Below are 19,366 nucleotides of genomic sequence, written 5' to 3' on the forward strand. Positions count from 1 at the left end.
GCGGGAACCGTTCTAGAATTTATGGAATTTTGGAAGATCCACTATCTCTATAGCCACCTCTTTCAAAACCCTAGGATGTAGGCCATCAGGTCCAGGGGATTTATCGGCTTTCAGCCACATTAATTTCTCCAATACTATTTTTTTACTAATACTAATTTCTTTTAGTTCCTCATTCTCGATAGACCCTTGGTTCTTCATTATTTCCGGGAGATTTTTTGCTGCTTCTTCCATGAAGACAGACACACGGTATTTGTTTAATTTCGCTGTCATTTCCTTATTCCCCATTCTAATTTCTCCTGTCTCAGCCTGCAGGGGACCCACATTTACTTTCACTAATCTTTTTCTTTTTGCATACCTATTTTACAGTCTGTTTTTATGTGTGTCTCATTCTATTTTCCCTTTATCAATTTCTTGGTCTTCCTTTGCTGAATTCTAAAATCCTCCCAATCCTCAGGCTAACTGCTCTTTTTGGCAACATTATAAGCCTCTTCTTTTGATCTAATAATACTATCTTTAACTTCTTGTTAGCCACGTTTGGACCACATTTCCTTGGGGGGGGGGGGGGGGGTTGTGCCTTAAAGGAATGTATATTTGTTGTAAATTATGTATTCTTTAAATGCTAACCATTGCTTGCCTGCCATCATACCTTTTAATGTAGTTTCCCAATCTACCTTAGCCAACTCGCCCCTCATACCTACGTAGTTTGCTTTGTTTAGATGTAAGACCATAGTTTCGGATTTAACTAAATCACTTTCAGACTTAATATAAAATTCTATCATATTATGGTCACTCTTCCCTAAGAGCCCATTTACTACAAGGTTACTAATGAACCCTTTCTCAACCCGCCCACTTCCGGTTTTGTCCGGGGCTGGGTGGGGGCTTCCCCTCCATTTTAAATTTAACTGCCATGGGATGGGTTTCACATAATTCAGGAAAATTGAAAATAAATAGCATGTGGGGGCTTATATGTTTGATAAAAATGGGAAAAAAGGAGACTGAGACCTTGCCACAACCCTCTCGTGGCCAACCGTGATCCTCTACCCCAATTCCTGGCCAATTAAACCCCCCCCCCCCCCCGGCTTGGGCGATCCTGAACCTCCCAATCGCCTCTCAAGCTGGCTGGCCGCGGGAGGGAATCCAAGGCCTGAGATTAAAATTGGGCCCTGCCAGTAAAATCGGCAGGGCCTGTGCGAAACCTGGCCTTCCAGGTTTCCTGCCCGTCTCAGAGCACCACCCGCCTCTCTGAATTGCTTCTAATTCCCCTAGTTTATTTCCCACACACTGAGCATTGCAATATGTGCATTTTTTCTTTGTATTCAACACTACCATTGTTCCTTTGAATTTTTTCTTCATCCAAAATTTTACCCTGCTTATAACTAGTCAACTTAATTTTCTTTTTCTTCTCCCTTTATTCCTTACTGCTAATGTTTTTTTATTTGTTTATTTATTTCATCAATTTCTACTGTCAATCTTGTTCCTTCTGATTGCTTTTATTTCCCCTTTTCTTCCTTTCTAGTTCTAAATGACTCTTTGCTTCCTTATATATATATTTGCCAGTTCATCAACTTCTTTCCTGTTTGGATTTAGTGCATCCTTACAAAATGGCTCCCAGAACTTAAATGAGAATTTTGAACCCATTTCCTTGAAAACAAAAGAAGCTAGATACTGCAAAATGTACCTCATAAGTGGAGTGGCATATGAGCAACTACTTGTTTCAAGCTTAAAAAAAAGTTCGTTTTTTTTTGTATTGTGTTAAGTTGTGTGGTGTACTTTGGAAATATCCAGACTGCAGGTATTCTGAAGAAATATGTAGGTATTTCTTCCTTTCTATATATTGTGATAGTGATTCAGCTGTATTGATATAAAAGTTCAGTGGTGATGGCACAGAAGCCTCCACTTGAATGGTGCCTGAAGGATTGGTTGTATAGTAAAGATCACTTGGATCTTGGCTGCAAATTCTGGAAGAATAGCAGAGGAAAATTGATGGAACTCTTCAAGCTGAAATTGATGTGGATCTGACATTGCCATTAAATAATGCAAGTTTTTTTTTTCCTGTTTTTTTCCCCCCACTAAAGTGTATACTGTAGACCTGGATGTTCCTGTGTATTATCTTGAAACAAATCTGGTTTTATTATATTGTTACATTGCAATCACTGCCAATTTTGTAATCTGATTTTATTTGGAGAAGGAAAAGATGAATTTAGGTGTTGTAATTATGTTCTGAATCCAATATTTACAATGCAGCATGAATGTCCAGCATATGTCCCTAATTAATATGCATAAGCATCTCAAATTTCCCAGTGAATTTTTCATGATTCTGAATGTATTTTGCCACCTACCAATGCAATGTTACAAGAACGATCTGAATATATTTTTGTTTTTTAAAAAAAAAAGTTAAATTTTTCATGGCTAAATAAATGTTGTACATTCAGAAAACTACAATTATTATCATGTTGAAGAGCCGTCTTTACATAACTTGTGCTTCTGAAAATAGCCTATCCTTTTGCAAAAATGTTTACAAGGGTTTCTAAATCTTTTAAAAGGTTGATTTTAAAAAGTAGATTCTACAGTTGGGATCAGCAATTAATATTTTGTTTTATAGTGCAGCCTATAGTATCTAGCAGATAGATAATTCAAAATAATTTATACATAAAAAATGCATTTTTCAGAATTAGAAGGAAAAAGTAAACCCCACAAGTCTCCATTGAGAAAGTAGTTGTCTCAAGCCTCCTAGTTTTTTGTTTGGCTTGAGAAAACTACTGCTAAAGTAAACAATGAATTCTTGTCTTGTCAGTATAGTGTTGGTCTCCATGGCATTATGGGAAGCTGAGATTTGCTTAGTAAATAGGACTTTGAGAAATAGTCTTGTGGCTGTTTTATAAAAGTTTGTATTTTGATATCTGAAGGCAAGTCTGAAAAGATTCTTAGTCAGTGTTTTTTTCATACTGTTACAAAGTCAGTTAACTCCTTAGCCCAAAATTACAAGACTCTGCTCCTGATGCATAGGAGCGCATATCAGAGAATCGGGTTTAGATGTTTGTGGCACAAATTGGGCATAGTGATTTCCATGTGCAATTGTCGGATTTGTGCACCCAGAAACCAGTTTCTGTGTCAGGAACCACCTCCCGACAGGTCTGGCCTGAGGAAGCCGTTTCTGCTTCCCTGCTCAGGCCTCCGACTAATATTGCAGGTTAACGTGGGGACACGCCAGGAAAGCAGCAGGATCAGAAGAGGGTGACTGCCCTCATTTTAATGACCTCCCCCCACAACCTAGTTTCTGGCAGGTGGAGGAAAATAAAATCCAAAACATTGATTTAATCTCTGTTTAAAAATATATATTTTAAAAATGAACAATTTTCCAAATAGGGTTTAAAGACTATTGAAGCATTGGCCATTTTAAAAGCGTTTTGTCCAATACATTAGTCATAAGATGAATTCTGAATCCAGATGTGGCAAATTGCACTTCTGATTCATAAATAAAAAATAAGTAATAGACACCATCATTGGGCATGTGATCTCAATACTGATTTGCATGTTGTATGCATGTGTACTTTAACCTTTTTTGTGTGTTTGTTGATAAAATGGTAGGATGAAAAGTAGAGTATGCTAGTGTTTCATGATCCCTGTGAGTGCTTTAGTTCCTTGACTGAATGGTGGTAGATGTAAGTAAATATACAAATATGAAGTAAATTTACATGTATTGTGAGTGTATGTAAAGTGTTTACTAAAATTAGTGTGCGTGGCAAAATACTGTGTCGCCCTAGCCACAGCTGTGGCTAGTTGTCAATTGCTATAGTAATATAATTATGTTAAAAGTATACTAACTTGCTAATGTAATAAATTGCAGATATGATATTCTTTTAAATTGGTGTATCACTGCTCCAACTGAAATGTCCTATTTGGAGGAGCGATTTGGCTATGGGAGTAAGATACTCTCTCCTCCCTGCAGGGCTTGGCAGGTTGATGAAATTGGAACACACTAGTCATGCACTAATGTCTCAATTTACTTTAACTGTTGGAATGTACAAAAACAATCTAGGCAACTCTGAAAGTTTCCTTGTTTGAAAGCAGCAAGTATAATTGGAGGCAACAGAAGATGGGTCCCTCAGTTGGAAATTGTATAGGAAGGGGATGAATGTTTTCACTGCTGGTACCTTGTCTCACAGTACAAGTGTTTTTAACTAGGCTATTCCAGTGATCTTAAAGTGTTAGAAATTTCTGTTTTGTATTGTCCCTTAATGGTTGTTCAGGAGCGGTTAACATATTACTTCCTGTTCTGAACAAACTAATGCTATCATCCCACTTTGTTAGGATTATTGTTTAAAACTGGCTTTGGTTCCTTTAGTATGAGGTTTCGCGGTACCGTTCCTATTTGAAATATAATACCACTGGTGAACTGATCAAGAGGTTTTAATTGCGACAAACTTTTGCACTTCTGTTATTAATTATTGATTGTCAGTTTTATAAATAATACATTACTTTTGATTTTTGATCTTGAATAGGCTGGTAAACAATGTCACGTATGTGAAGAAGGATGTAGTAAGCCCCGTCCATCTGACTGCATTCACCCGTGCACTCTGCCATGTCATGATGGTGTATGTCCTCCATGTTCACAGATGATCCGAATAAAGTGTCATTGTAAGATCACAAACCTCTATGTGGAGTGCACGTAAGTACAAACTGACAGTTTGATCTCTAATGCTTGTGTTTGGCTGTGAGGGTGAAATGTACCATCCCAAGGAGGAAAAGATATTAACTGGGCCAACTTGATCATTCTTGAACTCCTTGCAACCAGCTTGTGTAATGCTCGTAAAACCCAGGTAGCAGCAATCACTGCACCCCCCCACCCTCAGCTCATACTTCCCCCCCCCCCCCCCCCTCAGCTCATACTTCCCTCCGAAATCTTGGTTTATTCATGAATAACGCCCTTGCCATAGGTATCTGTGGATATGACATTCAGGCACTGATGAAAACATGGCTCATCAGTGTGCAACTCTTTTCCCTCATAGAAGCATCCCTGGTCAACTATACTTTCACTACCTGTCCTGTCCAAACCACTGGTGGATGCATGGGCCTCATCTCATTACAACTTGAGCTCTCTCCCTGCACCTCCAGTACCTTCTCATTCAAGCTCCTTACTATCATCCCTCACATTTTTCATTTGAAATCCTCATTGTTTACCTCCCTCAAGCCATACACCAACTTCCTTCCGAAAATGTACTCCCTTCACTACACCGAGCAACACTACATCCTCAATGATTTCTGCTGCCTTCTCAACTCTCCTAGTCCCCTTCCTTTAAATTCATACTTTCCTTTCCTCTCTCCATGTCATCTTCATACTGTTAACTCCGTCATTGTTTGAAAAAAAGAACTAAGTAATGTAAAATAGTACAAATGGCATTTTATGCCATTGAATTAACAGATAATTCAAATTACGAGGAAGATTGTAACCCATGTTGTTGGCCATCCCTTTGACACCTCAATCTCTTGCAGCCTCTGCATCTATGGCCTAAATCTCTGACAAGACCATCTCATCCTTGTTGCCCTTATCACACGCATCCCCCTTCCCTCTTCCATTCCCACTGCCTTCACCATCTGACCATGGAGAAAACTCTTTCACCCCCCCCCCCTCCCCTGTCCCTTTCAATTCCTTCACCTTTGGCCCTCCACTCATCATTCCAGCTCAAGCACACACGGCTCATTTAACTGCTCCCACACCCACTGTCTTCAGTTCCCTTCTTCCCAGCAAAACAAAGACCGTTTCCCACTTCTGACATCTCCCCTTTCCCCAGCGCAGTTCCCATCTTTGTTTGTTTCCTGAAGTTCGAGGGTTGCAAACTTAAACTACCTGGCACACAACTGGCCTAGCCATTCTTCACCAGATCAAGCACTATGATGCTTCACTCTCTCCAGTCAAAACCATCTCCTGTTCCAGGATCATCCTGAAAGAGAAAAATAATCCGAGACTTCTTTCATTAACCAACTGCCTGCTTTAACCCCTCCCCCTCCCACCCCTTTCATCTTCATCAGAGGCATCCAAGTGTGAGAAGCTTATGGATTTATTTTTCACCATAACAGTAATCATTTGTGCAACTGCCTTCTCCCCTTACCCTCACCAACACCTCCCCACCCCCCGCCCCGCCTCCCAAGTATCCTGTCCAATATAGTTATGGACCCTTTCTTTCTGCAATTTCTTCCCCATCTCTTCTCTCCCCACCTTGTCCACAAAGGAAATTGGTCGTCTTTCAACTAAACTTCTGATCATTCGACTCCTCTTCCTGACCATCATGCTGCCTTACATTGTCACTGGTTCCCTCTTGCACCCTCCCACTCCTCATCAAAACTGCAGTTATTGCTCTCTTCAAAAAAAAAAACCCTTAAATCTTCTATTCTCAACAACTACCATCCCTTCTCCAACCTTCCTGTCCTCTCTAAAGTCCGTGAATGTATCACTGCCTCCCAGTTCTGTGCCACCTAACCTGAAACTACATGTCTGAATCTCTCCAATCCAGTTGCGTCGCTTCTCCCAATACAGAAATTACCTTAACCAAAGCTACAAATAACATCCTAAACAATTGTGTCCAAGCAGATCAGTCCTCTAACATCAACATCTTGGAGGGTGACCATTGACCAGAAGTTTAACTGAGCCAGCTATATCAACACTGGGGCTACTAGTCTCGTACACTTCCCCTATATACAAAATATAGGTTTATTTTGAATGTTTATTTGAGCTCCAAATTATATTCTGTAGATCCTTTCTTTAGCTGACTAAGTACATTGGAAAAAGATTGCATTTGTTATTGTAATAACATCTGCACCGTTACTTATGGGGCAGGTACAACAATTTATGGACATAATACCTTAATTATGTTAGTGCACCTCAAGGAGCTTACTATAGAATGTAATTGGAAGAAGTCTCGGAGCGTCTTGTCTGCCTACCTTTGTGATAATTGAGGGTGTGGGTAGTGTAAAATGTAGCTTTATTTAAGCAGCTGTGTTCTGCTCTAATGGGGAAATGGCAGGATTGGTATTCTGGAAGGATGGAAGCAAATGAGCCACAAAGCTGCCTTGTAAACCTATTTGTTGATTATTTTTGTACTACATTTTTTTTGTCAATGTCATGCATATCTTCTTCTTTTAGGAAAATGATAACAGCTGATGCAGAAACTAAAATGATCCTTAATTCCTGCAAAAATCAGTGTCCTAAGCAGGTAAATTCCAACACAGTACTCTCCAGGAGAATTAAAGGTTATAAGCCTGTTAACTAAGAAATTGAATATTCAGGTGTTTGGAATTATGCTACCTAATGCATGTTAATTGTGACAAAGGATGAGAAAAGTGCAATCTACGTGGAAGTACTTGTATATGCAGGTGGCCTTGTATAAAAGTAAGATGACCAAAACAAGTAAGCCACTCTTCGAAACAACTCTGAATTGCTGTAAAATATTTTTTAAAGCTGTATGCCTTATTTAGTTTTTAATCCACCCTCTTTAAGGGTATCTTAATTTTTTTGTTGCTTATGCTTATCAATATTAAGGATATTAGTATTGGGGAACTGAACACTTTTTCATTTCTGACATTGCATCCGCAAAGAATACTCCCAGATGATTAGTTGCAGAATGAGACTTCTCACCAAATGTGGAACTTGCCCTCAACCTCAGACCAATACCTTAACTGCACTAGTGTAATTTATTATTTTCTTTTTCCACACTATCCATGTAGACATTTCAAATCTTCTCTTCTCTTAGACGGTCCCTCGTATCGAGGATGACTTGCTTCCACCAAAAAGGGATGAGTTCACAGGTGTTTCAATTAAGGACCTGATATTCTAGGTCCCAAACTGCATATTGAAGGGTGGAAGATGCCTGTGCGTGGACTTTATTAACGTGCGGTGGCCATTGCACACAGGCTTGACAGAGCTAGGTCTTGGTCCAATGGCAAGGATTAACCAAGACAACTGGAGACCAGCTCTGCTGCATGGACCTCATCATCATAGGCAGTCCCTCGGAATCAAGGAAGACTTGCTTCCACTCCTGAAGTGAGTTCTTTGGTGGCTGAACAGGCCAATACGAGAGCCACAGACTCTGTCACAGGTGGGACAGATAGTCGTTGAGGGAAGGGGTGGGTGGGACTGGTTTGCCGCACGCTCTTTCCGCTGCCTGCGCTTGATTTCTGCATGCGCTCAGCGTTGAAACTCGAGGTGCTCACACCCTCCCGGATGCACTTTCTCCATTTAGGGCGGTCTTTGGCCAGGGACTCCCAGGTGTCAGTGGGGATGTCTCACTTTATCAGGGAGGCTTTGAGGGTATCCTTGTAACGTTTCCGTTGCCACCTTTGGTTCGTTTGCCGTGAAGGAGCTCCGCGTAGAGCACTTGCTTTAGGAGTCTCGTGTCTGGCATGCGAACTATGTGGCCTGCCCAGCGGAGCTGATAGTGTGGTCAGTGCTTCAATGCTGGGGATGTTAGCCTGGATGAGGACATTAATGTTGGTGTGCCTGTCCTCCCAGGGGATTTGTAGAATCTTGCGGAGACATCATTGATTATATTTCTCCAGCGACTTGAGGTGTCTACTGCACACACATATTGCAGTGTGGGCTGGCCCGTGCTGCCTCTGGACCCTGAACTCGCGCCTCTTCTGGGTCCCGATCATGTCGCTCTGCAATCTCTCGCCACTCCTTCGCCCCGACCTTGCCGTTCCTGCTGTACCTGCCCACGCTCCAATCAGCGACCTGGATTATGGTGACATCCAATCTAGTCGCCCTCTTCACAATCGTCTCCTTCCCCGACCGGCTTGCGCTGTACTTTGCAGTGGTCTACTCCTTTCATGGTCCCGACCTGCTGCTGATGGTTTCTCGCAGGTCGGGGCCTCGTTTCAAATAGGAGCCTTGCAACTGACGAGATTTTTGTCCATCAATCTAAATTAGCACGTGGTCCTTCACTCAGAAGTGAAGGGCCATGTGCTAACTATGATGCCCAGCTCCCTTAAATTTACTTTTAAAGGGTTCGGCTTCTGTTTTGTACCACAGGCAATCCCTTAACCACATCATCCCCAGAGTGGGCAGAAAAAGAATTAACATGGTGAATTTATCAGAACAGTCACATGTTCAAGAAGTAAGAAAGATGAGAATATGCAGCCAAATGTCCCTATCTATCCATATTTAAAAAAATTCAAACTAGCTGAACTGTTTTTGCTGTTCATTGGTAATAAATTTGGAGTCTGTGATTTTACGGATCTTATAACATGCAGCTTTTTTAAATACAGTAAGATTTAATTTTGCTGTTTTCATTGGCTGTCATTAAGTCTTGACACATTATAACGCAGCAGAAAAATAATGAGATCAGCAAAATTAAAATCCATAATTATCACAAATGGAATTAATAAAATTAAACTACCGGACACATGAAAAAAAATTATATTGCACCTGCTCACAGGTTTATATTAACATTTTGAGACAGTCTCCATCAGTAAGCTAGAATTAGCTACCATTGGGAAACTTTGAAAAATGGGAGTGTTATTTTCTGCATTATAATATTTAGAGCGCTGGGTTGTGCAGTATGCATTGAACATGTTGTGTACCTCTAATCAGCATCATTACCCTAATCAGCACCAGCCTGTATTCCAGTTTGAATGTTGATTCACACTTTCTTGTCAGGGCGCTCTGCCATCTCACCCTGATGGAACACACAGTTTAGGTTATTTTGGATAAAGCAAGTCTAATGTCATCAATCACTACACATGCAATGTGTAAGAATGTTCCTTCTGCATTTCCTATTTTCTTTTGTTGTCATAAATTTATAAATATGACCCCTTAGTTAAATTCTGTACATGGCAGAAAAGCTTACTTGGATCCAATTTGTCTAAACCTTTCATAATTTTAAACACTTCTATCATATACCCACTCACTTTTTTTTTTGTTTTCAAAAGAAAATTGACCCAGGGTAGTCTATCTTTTCTTGTAAGTCATTCCCTTAAGTATGGGATCAACTGTGTAGCCTTTTCTGTACCCTCTCCAATAACTGAATATCCTTTCTGAAATAGGAAAACCAAAATTGCATGCAGTATTCCAGACGTGGTCTCAACTGAGCCAAATACATTTTAAAATGACCTCTTTGGAATTTTATGTTCTACCCTTTGCAGTTTTTCCCAACATTCTGTTTACTTTTGTAACAGTCTGGGATAATTTTGCTGATGGTTTTAGTGAACTGTCCACTAAAACCCCCAAGATGTGTCTCCTGCTCCAATACATTTACATTCCCATTTAGCATATAATCCACATCAATCTTCCCTCTGCCAAATCTTATAACCTTACATTTCCCTGTATTAAATTGCATCTGCCATTTCTCTGCGCACTGATCAAGTGTGTCGGGATCCTTTTGAATTTTGGGTATTGATATTCCTCATTTTCCATTGCTCCCAATTTGGTGGTACTTTGGACACACATCCTTCCTCTAAATCATTTTTAAAGGTTACAAACAACCGCAGCCTCAACACTGAACCTTGTGGCACTCCACTGGTATCTGGCTGACAATCAGACACCTGCTCATGCACTACTATTAGTCATTGTCTACTAACCAAATATGGTAATATAAAGTTGATTGTGTTTGGTTACCTTTTTTAACTGTCATACTTGCTTCAGTTTGATAGACACTGATTCTTATCTTGATTGTGTGGTTGACTGAAAGTTACAGAAGAGTATATTTTAGTAATTTAAATTAAATTCAAAATTGTTTTATCCAAACCAGGATTATTTTGGAAAATTCTTTGAAATAAAATTCTGCAGTCAGACTTTTTTTTTTAAGGAAACAAATTATCTATAACTTTTTTCTGCTCTTCCTTAAGTCCAATCTCAGTTCATAATGGCATTTTTGTTTCCCACATGAGCTTTTGCTATAGCTTGAGGTTATCATTGTACTAGGTTATGATGAGTTTTATACTGAGGACTTGCTCCCAATAGGAAATCGAGTCTGCACCGGCTCTTTCGAAGAGCAATCCAGTCAGTCCCACTCCCCTACTGTTTCCTCATATAGAAACATAGAAAATAGGTGCAGGAGTAGGCCCTTCGGCCCTTCGAGCCTGCACCACCGTTCAATATGATCATGGCTGATCATGCAACTTCAGTACCCCATTCCTGCTTTCTCTCCATACCCCTTGATCCCTTTAGCCGTAAGGGCCACATCTAACTCACTTTTGAATATATCTAACAAACTGGCCTCACCAACTTTCTGTGGTACAGAATTCCGCAGGTTCACAGTTCTCTGAGTGAAGAACTTTCTCCTCATGTTGGTCCTAAATGGCTTACCCCTTATCCTTAGACTATGACCCCTGGTTCTGGACTTCCTCAACATCGGGAACATTCTTTCTGCATCTAACCTGTCCAATCCGGTCAGAATTTTATATGTTTCTATGAGATCCCCTCTCATTCTTCTATCTCTGCAATTTTTTTTTCTTCTTAGTAAATTAAAAAAATTATATTTAAAAGCTTTTAAATCATGCGCCCAAAAGAACCAGTTCAATTTTAAGAACCTCCTCGAAGGCCCACAAATGATGCAATTAACGGGAACACGCCATGGTGATTAATTCGATCTGGGGCGTGGCCGTTTTTGTGTGCGGGGCCAGCGCTGGACATATTTTGCGCTTGGATTTCCGCGATCATTTACGCTGGTTCAGCTGATTTGGGTGAATTGCACTGGAAAAAAAATAGAGCAACCTAGCAGACACCCCAGACCATTAATTTTGTTCTGCCCTTTCTTTAGTCATGCTGTTGCATCGATTCCAAAGTTTTCTTTCTTAAATTTTATTGCTTGAATCCAAAGCTCAACCCTTAATTGTTTGATATGGCACCTCAGTTTGGTCTCTCACTGTAGGCTAAATTCCAAGGTGCAGCAGTACCCAGGAGCACTTGATAGAGTGGCATAACACAACACAAAGTAGCACGAGATCCCAATCATTTACAGCAGGTTCAACATGACAAAACACGCAACACTCCACCATAAGGATCTCGTGCTTTTAATCACCATTCAGCACTTGCATCTTCATCAACATGCTAGTTTCTTTTTGGGGGTTTACTCCATTGTGGAGGAGAAACATAGAAAATAGGTGCAGGAGCTGGCCATTCGGTCCTTTGAGCCTGCACCACCATTTATTTTGATCATGGCTCATCATGCAACTTAAGTACCCCACTCCTGCCTTCTCTCCATGCCCCCTGATCCCTTTAGTCGTAAGGGCCACATCTAACTCCCTTTTGAATATATCCAACGAACTGGACTCAACAACTTTTTGTGGTAGAGAATTCCACATGCTCACAACTCTGAGTGAAGAAGTTTCTCCTCAGCTCGGTCCTAAATGGCTTTCCCCTTATCCTTAGATTGTGACCCCTGGTTCTGGACTTCACCAACATTGGGAACATTCTTCTTGCATCTAACCTGACCAATCCCATCAGAATTTTATGTTTCTAATGAGATCCCCTCTCATTCTTCTAAATTCCAGTGAATATAAGCTTAGTCGATCCAGTCTTCATATGTCAGTTCTGCCATCCCGGGAATCAGTGTGGTGAACCTTCGCTGCACTCCCTCAATAGCAAGAATGACCTTCCTCAGATTAAGAGACCAAAACTTCACACAATACTCAAGGTGTGGTTTCACCAAGGCCCTGTACAACTGCAGCAAGACCTCCCTGCTCCTATACTCAAATCCTCTCGCTATGAAGGCCAACATGCCATTTGCTTTCTTAACTGCCTGCTGCACCTGCATACCTAATTTCAATGACTGATGCACCATGACACCCAGGTCTCGTTGCACCTCCCCTTTTACTAATCTGTCACCATTCAGATAATAATCTGCCTTCGTGTATTTGCCACCAAAGTGGATAACGTCATATTTATCCACATTATACTGCATCTACCATGCGTTAGCCCACTCGCCTAACCTGTCCAAGTTGCCCTGCAGCCTCACAGCTCACACCGCCACCCAGCTTAGTGTCACTCAGTTCCTTCATCCAAATCATTAATGTATATTGTAAATAGCTGGGGTCCCAGCACTGAGCCCTGCGGCACCCCACTAGTCACTGCCTGCCATTCTGAAAAGAACCCGTTTATCCCAACTCTCTGTTTCCTGTCTGCCAACCAGTTCTCTGTCCACGTCAATACATTATACCCCCAATCCTATGTGCCTTAATTTTGCACACTAATCTCTTGTGTGGGACCTATTCAAAAGCTTTTTAAAAAGTCCAAATGCACCACATCCACTGGTTCTCCCTTATCCACTCTACTAGTTACATCCTCAAAAAATTCTGGAAGATTTGTCAAGCATGATTTCCCTTTCATAAATCCATGCTGACTTGGACCAATCCTGTCACTGCTTTCCAAATGCGCTGCTATTTCATCTTTAATAATTGATTCCAATATTTTACCTTCTGCTGATGTCAGGCTAACCGGCCTATAATTACTGTTTTCTCTCTCCTTCCTTTCTTAAAAAGTGGTGTTTCATTAGCTACTCTCCAGTTCATAGGAACTGATCCAGAGTCGATAAACTATTGGAAAATGATCACCAATGCATCCACTATTTCTAGGGTCTCTTCGTTCAGTACTCTGGGTGCAGACTATCAGGCCCTGGGATTTATCGGCCTTCAATCCCATCAATTTCCCTCACACAAATTCCCGCCTAATAAGGATTTCCTTCAGTTCCTCCTTCTCACTGGTCCCTCGGTCCCCTAGTATTTCCGGAAGGTTATTTGTGTCTTCCTTTGTGAAGACAGAACCAAAGTATTTGTTCAATTGGTCTGCCATTTCTTTGTTCCCTATTATAAATTCACCTGAATCTTGACTGCAAGGGACCTATGTTTGTCTTCACTAATTCTTTTCTCCTCACAAATCTATAGAAGCTTTTGCAGTCAGTTTTTATGTTCCCAGCAAGCTTACTCTCATATTCCTATTTTCCCCCTCCTAATTAAACCCTTAGTCCTCCTCTGCTGAATTCTAAATTTCTTCCAGTTCTCAGGTTTGCTGCTTTTTCTGGCCAATTTATATGCCTCTTCCTTGGATTTAACACTATCCTTAATTTCCTATTGGCTTGGATGATGTGGAAATCAGTATGGGTGGAGCTACAGAATACCAAAGGGCAGAAAACACAAGTGGGAGTTGTGTACAGACCACTTAAACAATAGTCGTGAGGTTGGGGACAGCATCAAACAAGAAACTAGGGATGCGTGCAATAAAGGTACAGCAGTTATCATGGGCGACTTTAGTCTACATATTAATTGCGCTAACCAAACTGGTAGCAATGTGGTGAAGGAGGATTTCCTGGAGTGTATTAGGGATGGTTTTCTAGACCAATATGTCGAGGAACCAATTAGAGGGCTGGCCATCCTCGACTGGGTGATGTGTAATGAGAAAGGACTAATTAGCAATCTTGTTGTGCGAGGCCCCTTGGGAAAGAGTGACCATAATATGGTTGAATTCTTTATTAAGATGGAGAGTGACAGTTAATTCAGAGACTAGGGTCCTGAACTTGGGGAAAGGTAACTTCGATGGTATGAGACGTGAATTGGCTCGAATAGACTGGCAATGATACTTAAAGGGTTGACGGTGGATAGGCAATGGCAAACATTTAAAGAACTTCAACAGTTGTACATCCCTGTCTGGCGTAAAAATAAAACGGGGAAGATGGCTAACAAGGGAAATTAAGGATAGTGTGAAATCCAAGGAAGAGGCATATAAATTGGCCAGAAAAAGCATCCTGGCTGGTCCAGGTCCTGATCTGGCGGGCCATAACGGGTGACTTTCCGTTTTCAAATGCATCCATCACCAAGAGCAAATCTGCAGGATGTGCCATTTCTACCCTGATGATGGAAAATGGTAGACGACTGAGTGGTCAGCGCAGTTCTCTGTGCCTGGCCTGTGGCAAATAACGTAGTTATATGCAGACAGAGTGATCGCCCATCATTGGATGCGAGCAGAGGCATTGGTATTGATGCCTTTGCTCTCTAAGAATAGCGATATGAGCAGCTTATGGTCAGTTTCTAACTCGAACTTAAGCCCAAACAGATACTGATGCATTTTTTTTACCCCGTAAGCTCATGCCAGAGCTTCTTTTTCAATCACGCTGTAGGCCCTTTCGGCCTTGGACACATAAGCGACCGGTTGCAACTTTCCCGATTCGTTTGCTTGTTGTAACACACACCCGACCCCGTACGAAGACGCATCACAAACTAGCAGTAAAAGTTTACAAGGATTATACAGAACAAGCAGTTTGTTGGAACATCGCAGATTTCGGGCTTTCTCAAAAGTGTCTCTTGTGATCTCCCCCATACCCAGTCATCTCCCTTGCGTAGCAACACATGTAGAGGTTCTAGCAAGGTGCTTAGCCCAGGTTGGAAATTACCAAAACAATTGAGGAGTCCCAGGAACAACCGCAGCTCTGTCACGTTTTATGGTCTCGGCGCGTTCTTGATGGCCTCCATTTTGGCATCAGTGGGTCTGATGCCGTCTGCCGCGATTCTTCTCCCTAAGAACTCGACCTCTGGCGCTAGGAAAACACACTTCGAGCATTTCAACCTGAGTCTCACACGATCGAGCCGACTTAGAACCTCTTCCAGGTTCTGCAAGTGTTCGATGGTGTCCCGACCTGTGACCAATATGTCGTCCTGGAAAACCATGGTGCGCGGAACTGACTTTAGCAGACTCTCCATGTTCCTTTGAAAAATAACCGCAGCCGATCGAATCCCAAAAGGACATCTATTGTAGATGAACAGACCTTTGTGCGTGTTGATGCAGGTGAGGCCTTTCGAAGATTCCGCCAGCTCCTGCGTCATGTAGGCCGAAGTCAGGTCCAACTTGGTGAACATCTTCCCTCCTGCCAGCGTCGCAAATAGGTCGTCTGCCTTGGGTAGCGGGTACTGGTCCTGCAGTGAAAAACGGTTAATCGTTACTTTATAGTCCCCACAAATTCTGACCGTGCCATCGTCCTTGAGAACCGGAACAATCGGACTGGTCCACTCGTTGAACTCCACCGGCGTGATGATACCCTCTCGTTGCAGCCTGTCCAGCTCGATCTCCACTTTCTCTCGCATCATGTATGGCACCGCCTGTGTCTTGTGATGGATGGTTCGTGTACCGGGAATCAAGTGGATCTGCACCTTTGCCCTCGAAACTTCTGATACCTGGCTCAAGCAACGACGGGAACTTGCTCAGAACCTGGGCACATGAGGCGTCGTCGACGGACGAAAGCGCTCGGATGTTGTCCCAGTTCCAGCGGATTTTTCCTAGCCAGCTTCTGCCGAACTGTGTGGGGCCATCTCCTGGTACAATCCATAGTGGTAGTTCGTGCACTGCTCCATCATAGGAGACTTTTACTGCTGCACTGTCAATTACAGGGATCAGCTCTTTAGTGTAAGTTCTCAGCTTGGTATGAATAGGGCTCAGCTTGAGCCTATGTGCCTTGTTGCACCACAGCCTGTCAAAGGCCTTTTTGCTCATGATAGACTGACTCGCACCCGTGTCCAATTCCATGGATACCGGAATTCCGTTCAGTTCAACTTTTAACCTGATCGATGGACATTTTGTGGTGAAGGTTTGTACCCCGTACACTTCTGCCTCCTCGGTTCGAGTCTCTAGTTCAGTTTGATCCGCCATGGATCGGTCTTCCTCTGCAACTTGGTGCTTTGCAGCTCGTCTGCACATTCGCTGGAGGTGTCCCATTGTTCCACAGCCTTTGCACAGATAGTGTTTGAAGCGACATTGTTGGGCTCAATGATCACCTCCGCAGCGCCAACAAGGTGTTAATTGCCTCGCATTCATGCTTGATGGCGGACTCTGGGTCATCTGAGGTCTTGCAGCTGCAGGTGTGTACATTCTGCCATATGCATTCCTGCCTGAAAACGACGTTACTTTGTGCACCGTACTTGCCGAACCATCTTTATACTGCAAAATTTGTTTGGTGTTATCACTGGTGGACACAAATGCCTGGGCTATCGTTATGGCTTTGCTCAGGTTCGGTGTTTCAACAGTCAATAGTTTGCGGAGGATAACCTCATGGCCAATGCCAAGCACAAAATAGTCCCTTAGCATTTGCTCCAGGAATCCATCGAATTCGCAATGTCCTGCAAGGTGCCTTAGTTCGGCGACGTAGCTCGCCACTTCCTGGCCTTCAGATTGTTGACATGTGTAAAATCGATGTCTTGCCATCAGAATGCTCTCCTTCGGATTTAGGTGTTCCCGGACCAGCATACACAGTTCTTCATGTGATTTGGTTGTTGGTTTCACCGGAGCAAGAAGATTCTTCATAAGGCCATAGGTTGTTGCCCTGCAGACAGTGAGGAGGATCGCCCTTCGTTTGGCAGCGTTCACACGCCCTTCCAGCTCATTGGTCACAAAATATTGGTCGAGTCGCTCCAATCGTCCCCTTCTGAGAATTTCTCCGGGATACCAACAGTTCTCTGCATTTTCGCGTGATGGTTCGTTATCTCGTCGCCAGTTGTTATGTCTTGAATAAAACCATGTGACTGAGTACTGTAGATGTGACCTTAGTCTCTTTATTCTAACTCCAGAGTACTGGTACAGCATGGGAGGCCTGCTTATATACAGTGCTCCCAAGGGATGCTGGGATCCCTTGGGATTCCAACAGATACGTCCTCTGGTGGCGGTAGTGTGCAGGTTACATAGTGTTGCATTCATAACAAAGACTATCGCTGGGTCGCACGTTTGGTGGCCCAGCATTGACTCGGAATTGGAGTCATGCGTACACCAATGTAACACTTGCTCACAGTTGAGCAATGCACCAAGCGAGGCCCCACTGAGTCTATGATCATGGCCCTCCAAACCGTGGTCCAGGGTCCACCGAGATTTTGCTGGCCCCTTTCTAGGAAATATGTTCCTAGTAGCAGTGGACGCTTACTCTAAATGGATTGACTATAATAATGTCGTCATGTACGTCTCTGCCACCATTGAAAGTCTCTGGGCCATGTTCGCCGCACATAGAACATAGAAAATAGATGCATGAGTAGGCCATTCGGCCCTTCGAGCCTGCACCGCCATTCAATAAGATCATGGCTGATCATTCCCTCAGTACCCCTTTCCTGCTTTCTCTCCATACACCTTGATCCCCTTAGCCGTAAGGGCCATATCTAACTCACTCTTCAATATATCCAATGAACTGGCATCAACAACTCTCTGCGGCAGGGAATTCCACAGATTAACAACTCTCTGAGTGAAGAAGTTTCTCCTCATCTCAGTCCTAAATGACCTACCCCTTATCCTAAGACTGCGTCCCCTGGTTCTGGACTTCCCCAACATCGGGAACATTCGTCCCGCATCTAACTTGTCCAGTCCCGTCAGAATCTTATATGTTTCTATGAGATCCCCTCTCATCCTTCTCAACTCCAGTGTATAAATTCCCAGTTGATCCAGTCTCTCCTCATATGTCAGTCCAGCCATCCCGGGAATCTGGTGCAGATTTAATAGTAACTTTCAAAAGGGAATTGGATATATACTTGAAATGGAAAAAATTGCAAGGCTATGGGGGGAAAGGGCAGGGTTGTGGGACTAATTTGGACAGCTCTTTCAAAGAGCCGGCACATGATGGGCTGAATGGCATCCTTCTGTGCTGTAAAATGTAGTGAAATTTAAGTTGATGACCTAATGGTAGCATGTTAAAGTCCTTGGCTTTCCCTGCAGATCAGTAACACTATCTTTGCAATAAAATGCAATGACACACTGAAATGATCTTTTAAACACAAGCAGCTTGGCTGTTGCCCAACACTTCGGTACCTGTAACTCGACACAAACACAGATCACTATGTCCTTTTTAGTGACAATGGACCCTGCACGACGTCCTTTTTAGTGACAATGGACCATGTTTCACCAGCTCGGAATTCAACGAGTTCATGACCCGCAGTGGCATCAAGCATGTCAGGTCTGCACCGTTTAAGCCCTCATCCAATGGTCAAGCGGAACTGGCAGTCTAAACCATCAAGCAGAGCTTGAAATGAACGACGGATGGTTCCCTGCAGATCCGGTTATTTTGGATTCTGCTCAGCTACCGCACGCGACCCCACTCGCTTACTGGTGTTCCCCCTGCAGAATTGCTCATGAAGAGAGCACTCAAAACCAGGCTCTCCTTGGTCCACCTAGATCTCAATGATCATGTAGAAACCCGGCGTCACCGGCATAACATGTACCACGATCGCGCAGCTGTATCGCGTGACATTGAGGTTAATGACCCAGTGTTTGTTCTTAATTACGGTCATCATCCCAAATGGGTTGCGGGCACTGTTAGCCAAGGAGGGGAATAGAATGTTTGTTGTCAAACTTTTGAATGGACAAACATGCAGAAAGCACTTGGATCAGACCAAACTGCAGCTCACTGACAACCAA

The 19,366-nt window shown here is 42.7% G+C and overlaps 1 protein-coding gene across 1 annotated transcript in view; it reads left to right on the forward strand.

Annotated features, from left to right (window-relative positions):
• Positions 1-19,366, forward strand: part of nfxl1 (nuclear transcription factor, X-box binding-like 1) — a 233,424-nt gene that overhangs the window by 179,425 nt on the left and 34,633 nt on the right. The window contains exons 17-18 of the mRNA XM_070870141.1: positions 4,503-4,669; positions 7,142-7,211. Of these exons, the coding sequence (XP_070726242.1) occupies positions 4,503-4,669; positions 7,142-7,211 (237 nt within the window). The remainder of the gene's footprint in view (positions 1-4,502; positions 4,670-7,141; positions 7,212-19,366) is intronic.

Source organism: Pristiophorus japonicus, chromosome 2 (genome assembly GCF_044704955.1).
Source record: "Pristiophorus japonicus isolate sPriJap1 chromosome 2, sPriJap1.hap1, whole genome shotgun sequence".
NCBI lineage: Eukaryota > Metazoa > Chordata > Chondrichthyes > Pristiophoridae > Pristiophorus > Pristiophorus japonicus.